At 28.7% G+C, this 15067-nt stretch overlaps 1 protein-coding gene across 1 annotated transcript in view; it reads right to left on the reverse strand.

Annotated features, from left to right (window-relative positions):
- The window catches only part of LOC107436583 (protein lap4), an 86036-nt gene that overhangs the window by 6416 nt on the left and 64553 nt on the right, over nucleotides 1-15067 (reverse strand). The window contains exons 27-35 of the mRNA XM_016048347.3: nucleotides 11628-11744; nucleotides 10056-10118; nucleotides 8690-8896; nucleotides 7935-7991; nucleotides 6455-6526; nucleotides 6300-6374; nucleotides 4471-4608; nucleotides 2765-2927; nucleotides 1220-1361 (exon numbers count right to left, since the gene is read on the reverse strand). Of these exons, the coding sequence (XP_015903833.1) occupies nucleotides 1220-1361; nucleotides 2765-2927; nucleotides 4471-4608; nucleotides 6300-6374; nucleotides 6455-6526; nucleotides 7935-7991; nucleotides 8690-8896; nucleotides 10056-10118; nucleotides 11628-11744 (1034 nt within the window). The remainder of the gene's footprint in view (nucleotides 1-1219; nucleotides 1362-2764; nucleotides 2928-4470; nucleotides 4609-6299; nucleotides 6375-6454; nucleotides 6527-7934; nucleotides 7992-8689; nucleotides 8897-10055; nucleotides 10119-11627; nucleotides 11745-15067) is intronic.

The following is a 15067-nucleotide window of genomic DNA, read 5'->3' on the forward strand; positions in this document are numbered from 1 at the left end:
TATATATATATATCTTATGAGGGTCTGAATTATCTGAACCTCACAAAATGGCTATCAAGAATTCAAATTTGCATCTTTAACATTTGCGCTAATTTGGATTTAGCAGTAACATTTGAAACTAAGAATTTTTACCTTCGATCAGCAATAGGGTCCTATATTGTTTCTGTGGGAAGATGAGTAAGGTATAATTTGGGGACTCGCTTGAAATAGTTTCTTTTTCTTCAAGAATTTAGACACAAAAATATTATAATTTTTTTTAGTTGTATATTTAATTATACAAATATTGAGTGAAAAATTTTGAGCTTAAAAATCCTTTAATCCCCTCTGCCCCCGCAGATTCTGCGATCCCTGAGAACAAGTAAATTATCTAGAATAATAAACAAAGAGTATTTTTGTTTATAATCCAAGAGTTAAAAAGGTACCAAGCCACACTTTCAAATAGAGTAATATTTTGGGTCATTTGTATGAAAACTTTTTCGTTCCTTTTTTCAAAGCCATTGGTTTCAAATGAGAAAATATGTTTTGTAAAGAGATTACAGCCTGATACTAATTATTATTTTTTTTAAATGTAGGTTTAACAATTCATTAAGAGATAATTTGTTTTTGAAAAGAAAAATTATTAAATCTAAATTTAGTATGAAATCTATAATGCAAGTGCAACAAAGAATTCTACGTTGAGGTTTTGGGGGCTCTTAATGGTATTACATTAATACAATACATATTTTTAAAGACATAACTACTTATTTTATAATTAATTAATAATAACACATTTTATCAATTTTTTATTACTTTTCCCCACTAATACAGTAAATTACTACTGGTAAACACAGAAATTCAACACCATTAAATAAATATTCAAGATTCCATAGAATTATTTTACCAACATCTAATATTGAAATAGAACTAAAATTTAAGTACTTTAATTAAACATAACCATTACCTAAAAGAAAGAAAAAAAAAGTTATTTCTTTTTCCTTTTAACAGATTTCACATGAACATTAGCATTAGACAAAACAACACATGATTGAATAATAATTATTGTAAGAAAAATATTTTCACTAAAAAATCTGTACACTTTAACACAACAAAAACATTAGGACCACAATTAAAGAGAGAAAAAGCAATCATAATATAAATTAGGTGATTATAATGCATTTAGTAATACAGAAAATTAAAAAATTAAATCACTTTACAACTGAGAAAAAATTCAAACACATACCATTGTTGTATAGTTGCACCATCTTCTAGAGTAACTTTCTTCATGTGGAATAAATTATTGTCAATGATTTCATTCAATTCTTCCTCTTCTAATGAGTGGTATACCTTCAATTCCTCCTCCGTCATTGAAGCAAGTTTTCTTTCTATAAGAATACACAGTTAAGTTCAGATTATTAACTACTTTTAAAATAACATGGACATAAAAAGAAGATGTACGGAAATTCTTGAATGACATTTAGAGGCCGTTTAAATATTACGTACATTACAGGAGGGAGGGGTGATCTGCTTATATTTGCAGGCAGGGGGAAAGACAGTTACAAGCACTATGCTTATGTAAGCTAAAATGGCTCAGGGCATACAGCATTCGCTTCCCAATGAGGTAGGTGATTACGGTTTGAATCCCAAGTGATGGCTGGTAAATATGAATACTGCTCCCGTCTCGCACCGATCTAAGTGATTGACCTATCATGAGTTAGAATCTCTTTGATGTCGGGATAACTGTGGAAAGTTTTCCCGGTTTTCCTCTTCATGTAAGATCCAAAATTCTTTAACTTATGCAAGATCCTAAAATCTACTTATTTTTAATTTTTTTTAAAATGCAAACAAAATTATGTTGAAATAATTTTAAAAAATGAAATAACAGTTAGCCCTTTCGCTGTTGGCATTGCATCTCATATGTTCGGCGATTTTGTGCCCGTATGGTCGGCGTCACATGCCATGTGATGAAGAGAAAAATTGCATCATTGAAACTCAATTCGTCGCTACTTATACACACTTCTTTAAATCCTGCTAATATTTTTGTATTGCTGAATATAGCTAAGATGGTACAACTAGTCCCAATTTTTGTAGTGAGATTTCCCACCTTGAATTGAAATGAAAATCATTTTGTACTTTCTGTAATTTTGCTACCACAAGTCATAGGTAATATGTTAATTCAGTTTTGTGTTAAACGTAATTTTTACGCTCTGATGCCCAAGTGGACAGGACATAACAGATTTCACCACACCACCAATAGGTTAAGTGAAAAATTGCTTGCTGACAAAAACATTTTGCATTTTTGAATTTAGGATAGAACATATAACTTTTAGCAAAAAAAAAAAAAAATATATATATATATATATATATGATAGAGAAGGAATTAAATTTAGAAAAAATTTCATTAAAGAGTTGCAAACTTTTATAGAATAAATTTATATTTAAATTTTGCCTTTCACTAAGTAACAGATTTTATTTGAATTTTATCCGAAAACTAGATTACTACAATAAAAGTTAAAGCCAAAAACAAGAGGGGATTTGTGAATTTCTAACATATGCCGAAGAGAGGGTATGTATAAAAAAAAAGAAGCTTACATAACATTTTAACAGCCCTTCATTCAAAATCCTAGCCAGGATTGAGAAGAGAAATTTGGTGTAAAAGTTTGGTTTTTAAGTGGAGCTATTGCAACCATATGGTGGACTAGAGCTGTAACCATACAATTAAGTTAACCACGCTACAGATAAATAGAAACCATCACCATTTCATGCACCAAATTTGTTTCATACATACCCTCTTCTTCTTTCATCCTTTCCAATTCAGCTGGTGTAAAGTAACTAAATTGCTTTACATCAACCATCGTGGGTGCTTGAATGGGTTTAGTAACTAACTCAAACCTTCTCTTTTTCTCACTGAATGTTAATTGCTCAGGATCATCAACAAATGGAATGGCAACCTTTAATTTTGAAAATATATTTATTACACACTAGAATTAAATATTAAAAAAAAAAAAGTCTTTAAATAAGTATGTATTTGCATACACCAGGAATTATGTTACAGATTTATACCTTGTTATACAATTAATCACATGTTATATTTGTGCCACTACACTCACAATGATTTAATGGAGGGCCCAACATGGGAAACACAAAGTAATAAAGAGGAAACTTAAGAGAAGAAAATTGATTTCTGATATGATTTGAATGATCTGAATTGGAACTGATTTCTGGTAGTTTACAGCATTTTTAAATTTCACTTCCTTAGGGATTGTAATCAAAATGATCTAGTAGACTAGTGCATTAGCTTCAATTCATTTATTATTTAAAAATCTGATATTTGTAAATATACTCTTTACAAAAAAAATTAATTTTACAGTTATTTAAGTTTTTTTCAGAATTCTTTTTAAGGTACAGTGGTAGTAATAATATTTTACAGGTCACAGAGCTGCGCAATGGGTTTGGTGACGGTCAGGGAAACATCCCTGAGGATGATTTGAAAGACACGCCATCAAAATTTTAAACCTCTGCAGAGGAGATGGCTCCCCTACTTTGGTAGCCCGCGATGTGCACAAGTAGTCTAGCACTTTACTGTAGAACAGACTAACCAGGACGATCACCACACATCCTCTGTCGCGAGGCGACTGATCAAAGTGGTCCCCCACCCGTTCATTGACCACAGCCAGTGATGCTTCACTTTTCTTAGAACCGTGTCTTTACAATCAGTATACTGCAGGACTTCCAAGATACGGAAATCAGAATGCTTGAATATTGTGAAATTAACAAAATTAACGAAGCAAGAAGAAAACTAAATAGATGGCTTTAAAAAATGCTTGAAGAAAAAAATATTGAAAATCATTTGGCCTGGTCACCAGAGTGAAAGAGGAGGAGAGGTAGGCGGAGAACAATACAGCAAGTATGATTATTAATTTGTTATCGGAGAAAAAACGATTCACTGAATAAACAACTCACAACAGCATTCTCTAGTTTAGTCTGCATAGTAGTGATTGAACTGCACTTCTGGCAATAGTGCCATCTGTTGAGGAATAAGAGAAGTATTTTTTTGCCATTAGCTGATATCTATCATTAAAAAAAATTTAAATGTTTTCAAAAAATACAAAGAAATTTGGAAGAAAAAAAAATGAGTACACGGGAGAGAATCATAAAACACAGGAGTCTTGGTTAAAGAACAGGAGGCTTGGCACGTATATCAATTTCATTGGCAGAGTTGGAATATGCCGGAGAAGATGGAGGGCAGAGATGCACCTTTCAGGAGTAAAAAGCTTCACTAGCTTTAGTATTTTTATCACTGTCTATTGCTACAAGTATAGAGAACTTAAATATTGCTACCTCAAGTGTCCCCTTCCTTTTAAAGCTTGGGAAGACAAAAATTATTTATTAAATTTACGATATTTAAGGGAATTTTCTTTTTTTAAATTCTTGGACATTAATAATTATTGCAATCACATGTTGTTGCAGTCAATATTTGAAAAGCAGACTTACTTTAGATAGTTTTGGCATAACAGGTTTTGCACCAGGAAGTCTAGCTCTGTGAATAGGATCAACCATGGATTCATCTGTACTTACAGTTAAATCAGCATCAGGAGAATTAAAGTGAATAGGAGATGGCATATCTCTTCCCTGAAAATGTTTTAAATAGGTTTGCATTACATATGGCAGTCAATTCATAAAGTATGTTGAATCAATAAGTAGGGCCAGATTCACCAAGAAAGTCATAAAAAAATGCTTGGAAAATAAGTCAGGGATATAGAGGGATTATAATGTAACACTTATCAATAATTAAGAAAGTAGGCAACAATGATTTGGTAAAAAAGAAAAATACTTTGCTGAATATTTGACCAATCATTTGACAAAAGGGCCAAATACTGAATATGCGTTACATCGCTATCAACTATGACACAAATTTATAATGATTGCATAAACAGGCTTTGCAGTGGGTCAAAGAAAAAAATCAGGACAACTTTTTGGAATTGTATACATATAATATACTTTTAAAAGGTAAATTTTAAAAAAAATTTAATTTGCTTACAATAATATGCATTAAAAGCAAATTTATCAAAAAAGGAATATAAAAAATAATTTTTATTTCAGAGTTACTTTGTTAAAAACAAATTTAAAAAGTTTTTAGTTTAATTGCATCAATACTGAACAACTCATAATAGTTTCAAATCAACACAAGAAACATTTTTATAGAACTGCTGTATTAAAAAAAAAAAAAAACTTATAATTGGTTCACATTTTTTAATAAAAATGTGCAATTAAAATTTTTCAATTAGTTCAAGATTTCTTTTATTAAATAATTTTAAATTGGAGTTTCAATAACCTTAAAATGAAAACACAGTTTAGTGGATGATCCCACAATTTATAATTTAAAAATTACACAGTATGACTACTGTACTTTTGATTGAAATTGATAATTTTAAAAGCAAGTAAAAGATACAAATCATAAACTGTGACACTATAAAAGTACACTTAAGGAGATCTGTTACTAGATTTGCTTAAAATAAGTAAGAGTACAACACCTGAATTCATCACCATTAGAATTTAACGATTTAAAACTGTTAATCGAGTTTCTTTTTCCCATAATGAATGAATTTCCAAAATTGTTCAAATTTTACGATTTTTACTAGAGTTAGTTATTAAAATAAAAAGGTGTTGGATCAGAAATTCAAATTTTTCCATTCATTATTTTTTTTGAAAAATTCTCATTACATAGCTGCCAACACGGAAAAGAAAAAATTCCAGTAGATTTTACGAAATAATATATATTTTATGATAATTGTTACAAAATATACTAAATATTTTTTACATAGGGGGTTTCAGGGATTTTTAACCATCAAAATAGAAAAACTGAAATGTCTTCCAGTTTTGATTCCTCATCAAATGATCATGAAATGTTATTTATTATGTTCATTCCCAATTTCGAATAGTAATAGGCATTTACTTCATCAAAGATTGTTAACTGAATTTTATAAATGAGGCTCGCTTTTTTTATGTATTAGAGACACTTATTTAAATATTCAAGCAAGCAATAATCTGCACAAAATTTCTATTTCAATAGGGATTTTTTAAGGGAACTTTCTCAATTTAAGAGAATTGTATTCTTATAAAGTAGGTTATTCTGATCATACACAAAAAATCAAAAATATCAGAATGCAAAGCTAAAACTCAGGAAGAATAAGGCCAAAATATTTTCAATCAGGAATATCAGGGCAACTACAAACCCTGCATAAGAGATAATGGTTATGAAATACTTATTTTTTTTAATTATTAGGGAAAGCAAATAGAGAAGTTTTAAGAATTTTTCTCACCTCCACTTTCACAGGTGTACTATACATAACTTGATCAGTACAATTTAGGATATTCTCAGCACTAGAGTATCTGATCTAAAATAATAATAAAAATATTGAGTATAAAAGAAAGAAGTTTCATAATATATAAGAAAAAGATGAATGAAAATGCTTACATCAACAGAAGCTGGATCCAATTTCTGTTCATATCCATCGCATACTTCATTTTCCTTTTCTCTATGTTGTTCCTAAATTGATAACAATGAATAATTATAAAACCACTGACATAAATTAAAATTTTTTTTAATGACAAAAGTCCATTGAATTTAGTAAGTTTCTCATAAAGTTGAAATTTTTAGTTAAAATTTTTTTTTTTAGCTATTCCGAATTTCAAATTCAACTTATTGACACTATCATGCAGGGTGCGTAGCCAGATTTTTCATAAAAAATAAGCACCTTTTAAGCACTCAAAAATTTTTTTAAGTCACTTTCCAAAAAAAAAAAAAAAAAAAAAAAAAAAAAAAAAAAAAAAAAAANAAAAAAAAAAAAAATCAGAATTAGGATCTGCACAGTAATAATTTTTTTTCCTTCTATCGTTTGTAAGTTCTTAATTTACAAACAAAAAATCAATAAAATTCAAAAATATTTCCAAAACCTTTACATAATCATGATAAAATAACTAGCTTCTGATAATTATTGCAGAGAAAATTGTGAAAAATCATGTATTTTTTGTAATTTAGAACGACAATCGACAAAGCAAAGGAGATCTTTTTTGAAGGATAGAAAAAATTAAGCACTTTTTACAAACTCTGAATAAAAAAAAAACACCTTTGAGGGCTTTTTAAAACGTAAATCAAAAATAAGCACCTTTAGGCACTTTTTAAAAACACTACGCACCCTGTCATGTTCTCAAGCACTTCAAGCTTCTTAACGTCAGACATTATAAGCATGCTCAGTAGATTTTTTAAAAAAAATTATTAATTATAAATCACAGACAAGCAACAACAGTATGGGAGTACTTTGTAGTAGCAAGCAATTCTGTATTTTTGTGGTTATTCTGCAACTTTGTCTATTACACGACAGCTATTATTTGAATAGTAGTGCAACTCAACTTATCAAAACAATGGAGTTAGCCTGACTTTCATGTTCATACAAGTCGTTTGTGTTTTGAGTACACTTCAAGCTATTTCTTCCTTCAAACAGAAAAAACCACAAATGAAACAAAATAATAAAAAAAAAAACAATATGCTCATTAGACTTCAAGGTGATAGATCTCAAATAGAGTGGGGCGTGTCTGCTACAAGTTTAAATGCATCAAAATTTATTTACGCAGAACGATAATCTTAACTTGAGGGTCTGTAACTTTCTTTTCATATTTTGATAGAAAAGATACGGCACTTTTCACTTTTGATAGAAAAGATACGAAAAAAAAGGTACGGCGAATTCTCCGGTGTTAGTAATAACACAATGCACAGAATTAGGTTATCATAAATTTGGATACATTAAAAAAATATATATATAATTTATGTAAATTGAGCAACTTTCCATATTATTAGAGTTTTAAAATGGAGCAACCTTTTTTTGAAAGAAATCATTTAATTGCTGAATATAAAATTCAAAAGATATAATCTGAAGTTTAAAATAAAAGTTACACACCATCTTTTCCATATCTTCTTTTTCCCACTGAGCTGTTTCTTTTAAAACTTCTTGTTCCTAAAAATAAAATTTTAATAAAAATTGGACTCAAATATAAATATTAGCAAAATAAGTTTCAATTTAACTAGGAATCTTTATTTATTTTTAGATAGTGATTATATAAATATTATCCTGTTTAGTTTAGACACAAACTCTTCTTAACGTCCTTTTAAGCACAGCCTTAAAAACCATAATACTGTGAATAATCCTAACAATTTCAATCAAATATATAACTTTCACTATAAACTAAGTCACTAAACAGTAAATGCTTAACCATTTACTGTCGATAGCAAACTTAGACTGGAGTACACACTGATTACTTTCCAGCACAAAAAAGCACATTTACTCCTACTTTTTTTTTGTGTTTGCCAAAATTTTTTTTGTTATGTAACACACATAATACATGGGTGAATAAGAAGCTAACATCTATTTCGCCGTAACAAAACTCACATAGATTATAATATATATTTTTTTGAAGCCTGAAAGCCATACTGCCATTCAATTGGGAAAAAAAAAAAAAAAACGCAAGTGCCTTCTGGTAGATTAGAGAAGTGGCTCGACAACTATTTCCTTTTCTATTGCCCATACAGATTTTATGACCCCCCCACCCACCCCCAAAAAATAATAATGACAGGCAACTGAAGAAATTTTTTCTTTGTTGCCAAGAAAAAAAAAACAAAGTTTTCTGACAACGAGATGAAACAGAAATAATTTACCTGTCTGATAACACTCATCATTTCATCATCTCTATCAATGGAACATGACGAATGAAAACTTTTCATTGTGACAGGTAATTCGAGATTATCTTCACAAGATGTTTCATTAAATCCATCGCATACAGTTAGTCGAACAGTATCACAAGCTGTACGTAAGGCTGTAATAGCTTCCTGATATGTTGCTCCTAACAGAGATGTTTCATTTACCTATTAAGACAATTTCTTATTAATACAATTTACCAAAAACGACAAAGACATGTACGTGTACCTTTTACAGTAAGTTTCATATAAAAGCAGCTAACCTAATGGGTGGTGTTTTCACTATAAATGTAAACAACAACCTCACGCTCTTGACTTGCTCTACTTCCGGTTAGGAAGTGTACAGCTGCTTACTTTACCTTATGCTGCGAGGCGATATTTTTTTAACAGATAATTTTGCTTTTAATAAAAGAAATAAATTATATTATATAATTTCTGGGCTCAAATCTGCTGTATTTCATAAGATATTAAGTAATTCTGGTGAGTTTAAAGTGAAAATTTGTTTTAGTTATTAATAGATGTCTTTTTAAAAAAGACGACATGGCTACGATGCTAGATTTAGAAAGAACTTGCTCTTTTGGTGATCCCAATTTGGCCTCTTTTTTACTTATTTATTACTGTTTGTTCTTATTGCGAGTCGTGCGCCATCATACATTAAGTGTTAGCATGTAATTCGAACAGCAAGATTAAGTTTATTTTACAAATTATAATTTAGGTTTAAATTACGAAGTTGTGTTGACAGGATAAGAAGTGTTTAAATGAGGATTTTTTTTTCTCAAATGACAATTTTTACATCTTGAAATGACAGGTTTTCAAATGATGATTCTTATAGCAATTTTTTTTTTATATACAAATAATAAATCAGATAACAAATACAAGCATATAACTCAAGAGAGTCTCAAAACACAATGATCACATTGTGAGCTAAACAGCTTGAAAAACACCGGAAACAGTAACCTGGAAGTATAGTCAGTAAAGAGACTGCATTGCACCCTAATGTAGAAAACACCATCCATACAAAGATCTTAATTTTAGTTTAAGAATGCGTTTTTTTTTTTTCATACATAGTTTTAATCTCAAAAGAAATACTGAATTCTTTTCATTATAACAAATCATGATAATAATTTAGTATTAAATACAGTTAAATTAAAAAAAAAAAAAAAACTATTTTTAGTTATATTTCAAACATTGTGAATTACTTAACCTGGAATGAACTGAAATATAACTTTGGCATAACTCAAATTGATATATGGTGCGCTTCAAAAAGAGACAAAAACAAATGAGAAATATTTTGCCAATACAAAAATTAATTCAATAAAAAACATACCTCAACAATTCTCATTCCAGGTAATAATCTGCCATCCAAACCAGCTGCACCATCAGAGTTTACCTAAATGAAAGATGCAAATTAGTTCCAAGTAAAAATCTACGCAAGTAAAGCAAGAATTTGTAATGTCTTCTGATAGCTACATGTGAAGCGTTTAAGATTTTCTTAAAAATTTATTTCGCAATTCTGTTAATGGTATGAAATTTCAGTTTTAAAGGTCCAGGCAGATTAAAATTTTTACTTGCAACTATTTTCACAAAAATTATGAATAATTTTTAAAATGTTAACAAATGTAGTATGAAGAACATTTTGGTGACCAAAAACATAAAAGGTCATAGAAAAACATTTATAGCAAAAAATAATATTTATTTAAAATAAGGTTGTCATATGGTTTTAATGATTCCAATATCATCAAAAGTGATTGAAATAAGATAAATATCAGAAATTTTGCCATATTTATAACAATTCACGTTTGTATACATGTATATTGCTGCCTTTCGGCACAAAAATACCATTTGTCAATGTTAAAATATGATAGGACGGATCCAGGAAAATTCAAGTAAATCAATTTACCTTCTGTTCACAAATAATTGCCGCAGTTGCAGACTGATATTTTCTCCGAATTCTACATATAAATGCTATCACTGGAAAATTTTGGATAGTTTGGATAGATCACTGGAAAATTTTGGTCAGATAGAAAACGTAACAACCAGCCCTAAATATTTAATTGCCAATGACAAGTCGGCGAGGTCGATTTTCGCAACCTTAACTAGTTACAATTCTTATTTTATCGAAATTATACAATGATCCATAAATTAAATTTCAAAATAGCTATAAAAATTTTTTTCGGTGAAAACGATGACAAGTAATAATGAAGAAACTAAACAGCTTTTAATTAAAAAAAAAAAAAAAGCTAACAATTTTTAAAAAAAAAATAAAGTTACTATTGGAATTAAGTTACTACTTAAGTTACTACTAGTTAGTTACTTAAGTTACTATTGATTATAAAATTTAGAAATCTCCGTTTTTAGTTATTAAACTATTAATTCATTTTTATTGATTTCAATCACGCTAACAGAATTGTTTATGATTTGCATTCTATTTGTTCAGGGTAATTCACAATGTTTGCCTTAAATATATATTTTAAAATTCCTGTAAGAAAGTGATCACAGAAATAAGTGAGGAAATAAAATAAAAACTCTACTCAAAACATCAAAATTTGATTGTCGGAGGAATCAGAGAAGAGTTAAATGAAGATTATTATAAAAACATAATTTTAATGAATCTTTTGATGCATTTTTTCTTACTTTCTTCATTGACAAATGACATTTCTGTTTCACCTACCCGTGAACATTAATTTGGGACTATTGATGTGGGCACTTTTTAGGCTTCATTTTTGACAAGAATTCTAAAAATATGAGCAGACAGCAATTGCCATGGAACACGTTTTATGTGTTAAAACTACAATTTATTATTAATTTTCTTTTTGTTTTTTAAATTTAGCACATTTTGAAATTCAGTTTGACATACTAAAAATGAAGCAATTTTTTATTATTATTTAGAAATTATTACCCATGAAATGAATATTCCTTCATCTTCTTTATCTTTGAAGTTGCCATTTTCACCTCCGACGCCTCCTTTAATGCCCATGCCCAATTTTTCATTGGGATGCTTATTAATCACAATTTCCTTTAAAAAAAAATATTAAAAAATCAATAAGTGCAATACTGCAAATACAGAAGTAAAAAAAAGTGAAAATAGATATTTCTAACATTAAAAATGGTTTATAAATACAAAAATTGAAAAATAGCAATAATTTTTAGAAAATATATTTTTTATTAAACCTTCCAGCACTTTTAGAGTAAAAGTTATTTTGAATATCAATTGAAGCAAAAACTATAATTAAGTACCACAACGAAAATTGCTTCACTGAAGCAACCAAAAACTATCTTCAAGGATAGGTAATATAAAATCTATTGGAATAAAAAATTATAACTAGCGTTAAACCAAACACCAATTTATGGTATACAAAATCAGGTACTTCATACCACAATATAACTATATAGTTGTAAATGTGCTGTTGAATTACAGGTGAAACTTAACTCAGAGCCCTCTGGACAGATGGCCAACCATCTATTCGTAAAGTCACTTTAATTTAGCCACAGATCTGAAGAAAGAAATTTTTTTTATATCCTTGTACCCATGGTACTGTTTATCGACTGACCACAGCACTCGCAATTTCACAGATTTTGGAAGCAGATATATATCTCGCATGTACTTGGGTCTTTGCGGATCAAACCCCAGACCCTCTGGACCGTAGAATGATGCTTTACCCCCAAGGCTACTATGGCCCTAGCTGTAATTGCAAAGCTGCTAGTTTGTATTTCTTATATTTGTACTTAAAATTAGTATAATTTTCTTTTTCAAATTTACAGCATGTTCCATACCTAGAAATTAAAGAAAGCTACTAACACAGGGTTGCCACTCAAATCTGGAAGGGAAAAAAAATCCCTGCGTTCTCCCTGTACATATTATACACAATATATTAAGAGCAAACACAATTACTGTGCTCTTGTCTGAACTATATTGGGCTAACTATACTAGTTTTCATTGCTGGAAAAATGTAGAAAAAAAAGAAAAAAGGAACAGCTGAACATACTATACTAAATGAAATAGTTTGGTAGAGCCCAAATATCCTTAAATATTCCATAGATTACACTTTGAGTAATCACCATTTTTTAAAAAGACTGAAATAAGAAACAAAACTTTCTATATTTTCTCAGTTTGTAAAGAAAAACTCAAAATTCCCGGCATTCTCCCTGTTATTTTAGGTGATTTTTTAATTCCTGGTATTTTCCAGGTTTTCCCTGTGGAGTCGCAACCCTGTATGTCTTACATCGCCCAGGGCCACTAAACTCCTAAACACAGCCCCGAGAATATAACACAAAAGCATAGATTTTTCCCTACACATTTATTATATTAGTAATGAAACATAATAGAAAAGTAAAAGATAAAAATGAAAGAAGTTTTTCTAATGTTAGTATCAAGAAAGTTGAAAATACATATATAGCCTAGAGAGAAAAGAAATTGTACTTACAGTGAGATAGAAAGAGTTGACAGGATCATGTGCAACAAAAAGGTTAAGCATACAAGTGCGCCACCACCAATCCATAAAAAGAGTTCTTAAAGAATTGAGTGCAACTATTATTAAGATTGAAAATAGATCAATTTTCTTATTCAGTTCAAATACAACTTTTTTCCCTCTCAAGATTCATAGAATATTCTAAATTTAGATTGATTTAATGATAGAGAATAATAGTATTTCCTTGATTTTGTTTATTTATTAAACTCAATACAATAATCAAACAATTAAAATACATAAAACTTTCTTTGACAAAATACTGATTTATCTTAAAATTTTTTTTTACTATTTATTTTTAATATTGGTTACACAAAAACAAATAACATTCTTTAGTTCGATTTTTGTAAATGTACACTTAACTGAGAAACATGAAATTTAAATTAATATACCAAAATGTAATGTGAACTATAAAAAAAAAATGTATGCGTAAAAACATTGCTTTTTTAATTATTTATTTCAACTAATTAGTATCAATTAGAAGTTGTAAAAAAATTATAATAAAATCAATACTTGCATATAACTATTTTAACTTATTCAAACAAAATATTTTCAAATAAGGTCTAGTAAAAATTTAACTTCATAGAAATTTGTAAAATAAATATTCAAAGTGAAAGACTGTTCCAGTTTATTTCAACCTAAAAACATTTACTTCTGATATGTATTTACTTTTCCAGGCATTTATTTTTTGTCAGGTTTATAACAGCCATAATATTGTTTAAAACTGTTTATATTTTCTTGCAACTTGAATCTTACACTTTTTTTACAAAATAAACAAAGGAAAAAAAAAAGATTTTTGAAAACAATAGAATAACATATCCAGGAAAAATATGTAATTATAAATTTTTGGTTTTAAGTCTCAATAGCTTAATGGTTGCATTTGCTTGACAACTAGATATATTTAGCATGCGCCTTTTGCAAGATGCAAGCTAAATAAAATTGAAAGGCTTGGAGCAATATAATGATAATGATAAAAGGACCCCCCCTTTTTTTTTTTTACAAAAGTTACATTTTTACATCAAACCTGTCAAGTTCACCAGTATCAGTGAGAGCTGAATTTATCTTATAAAAATAATCTTTATAACTTGACCTCCTTCCCATTTTGTATGTTTATCAGTGAAATAAATTTGTCTAATAGTTATAGTGCAAAATTAAGAAATTTAGTTACTGGTCAATGGCTAATTGTAGTATTTATAATAATGGCCACTTTTTAAGACATGTGACCACCTTTTAAAAATTTTAAACGATTAAAGAAATTGTTAATATTAAAAATATATTTCCTTTGAAATATTTCTTAAAATATAGCTAACATTACAATGTAAAAAAGAATCAAGTGGGATGGAAAGTAATTTTAAGAATATAAAGTATTTCTAATTGCATATTTATTAAAAAATGCACACTGGTGCATTTTTGCCGAAAAAAGAGCTGAATGACATATTTTTAAATTGTCATTTGCTATATCTAATCACCTTGGCGGCAACCTTTAATTTTTCCATATACCACTAGTGTAATTGAACACTATTCTTAACCCTTCATAAATGAATTTACCTTCTAAATGGAACTTTTACATGCCAAGAATAAAAACTGTGGCTGGCATGTATTTTTTTATTTTTTAGCCCTAGAAGCCCAAGCATGTTGATATTTCATTAGAAATATTGTAAAAACGCACTTCAAGTCCATAAATGCCAATCCCTATTTTTAAAATTGCAGAAGAAATTAAATTATAGAAGATTTTATGAAGTGCATTAAGAAAATATTTATAGCAATTAAAAATTGCAATATTAAATCATGAAATACCTAAAATTTTTCCAATATTTTAATACAAAACGTCTTATTACATAAAAAATTTAAATTCATTTTATTATATATATAT

This window comes from Parasteatoda tepidariorum, chromosome 6 (assembly GCF_043381705.1).
Source record: "Parasteatoda tepidariorum isolate YZ-2023 chromosome 6, CAS_Ptep_4.0, whole genome shotgun sequence".
NCBI classification, from domain to species: Eukaryota; Metazoa; Arthropoda; class Arachnida; order Araneae; family Theridiidae; genus Parasteatoda; species Parasteatoda tepidariorum.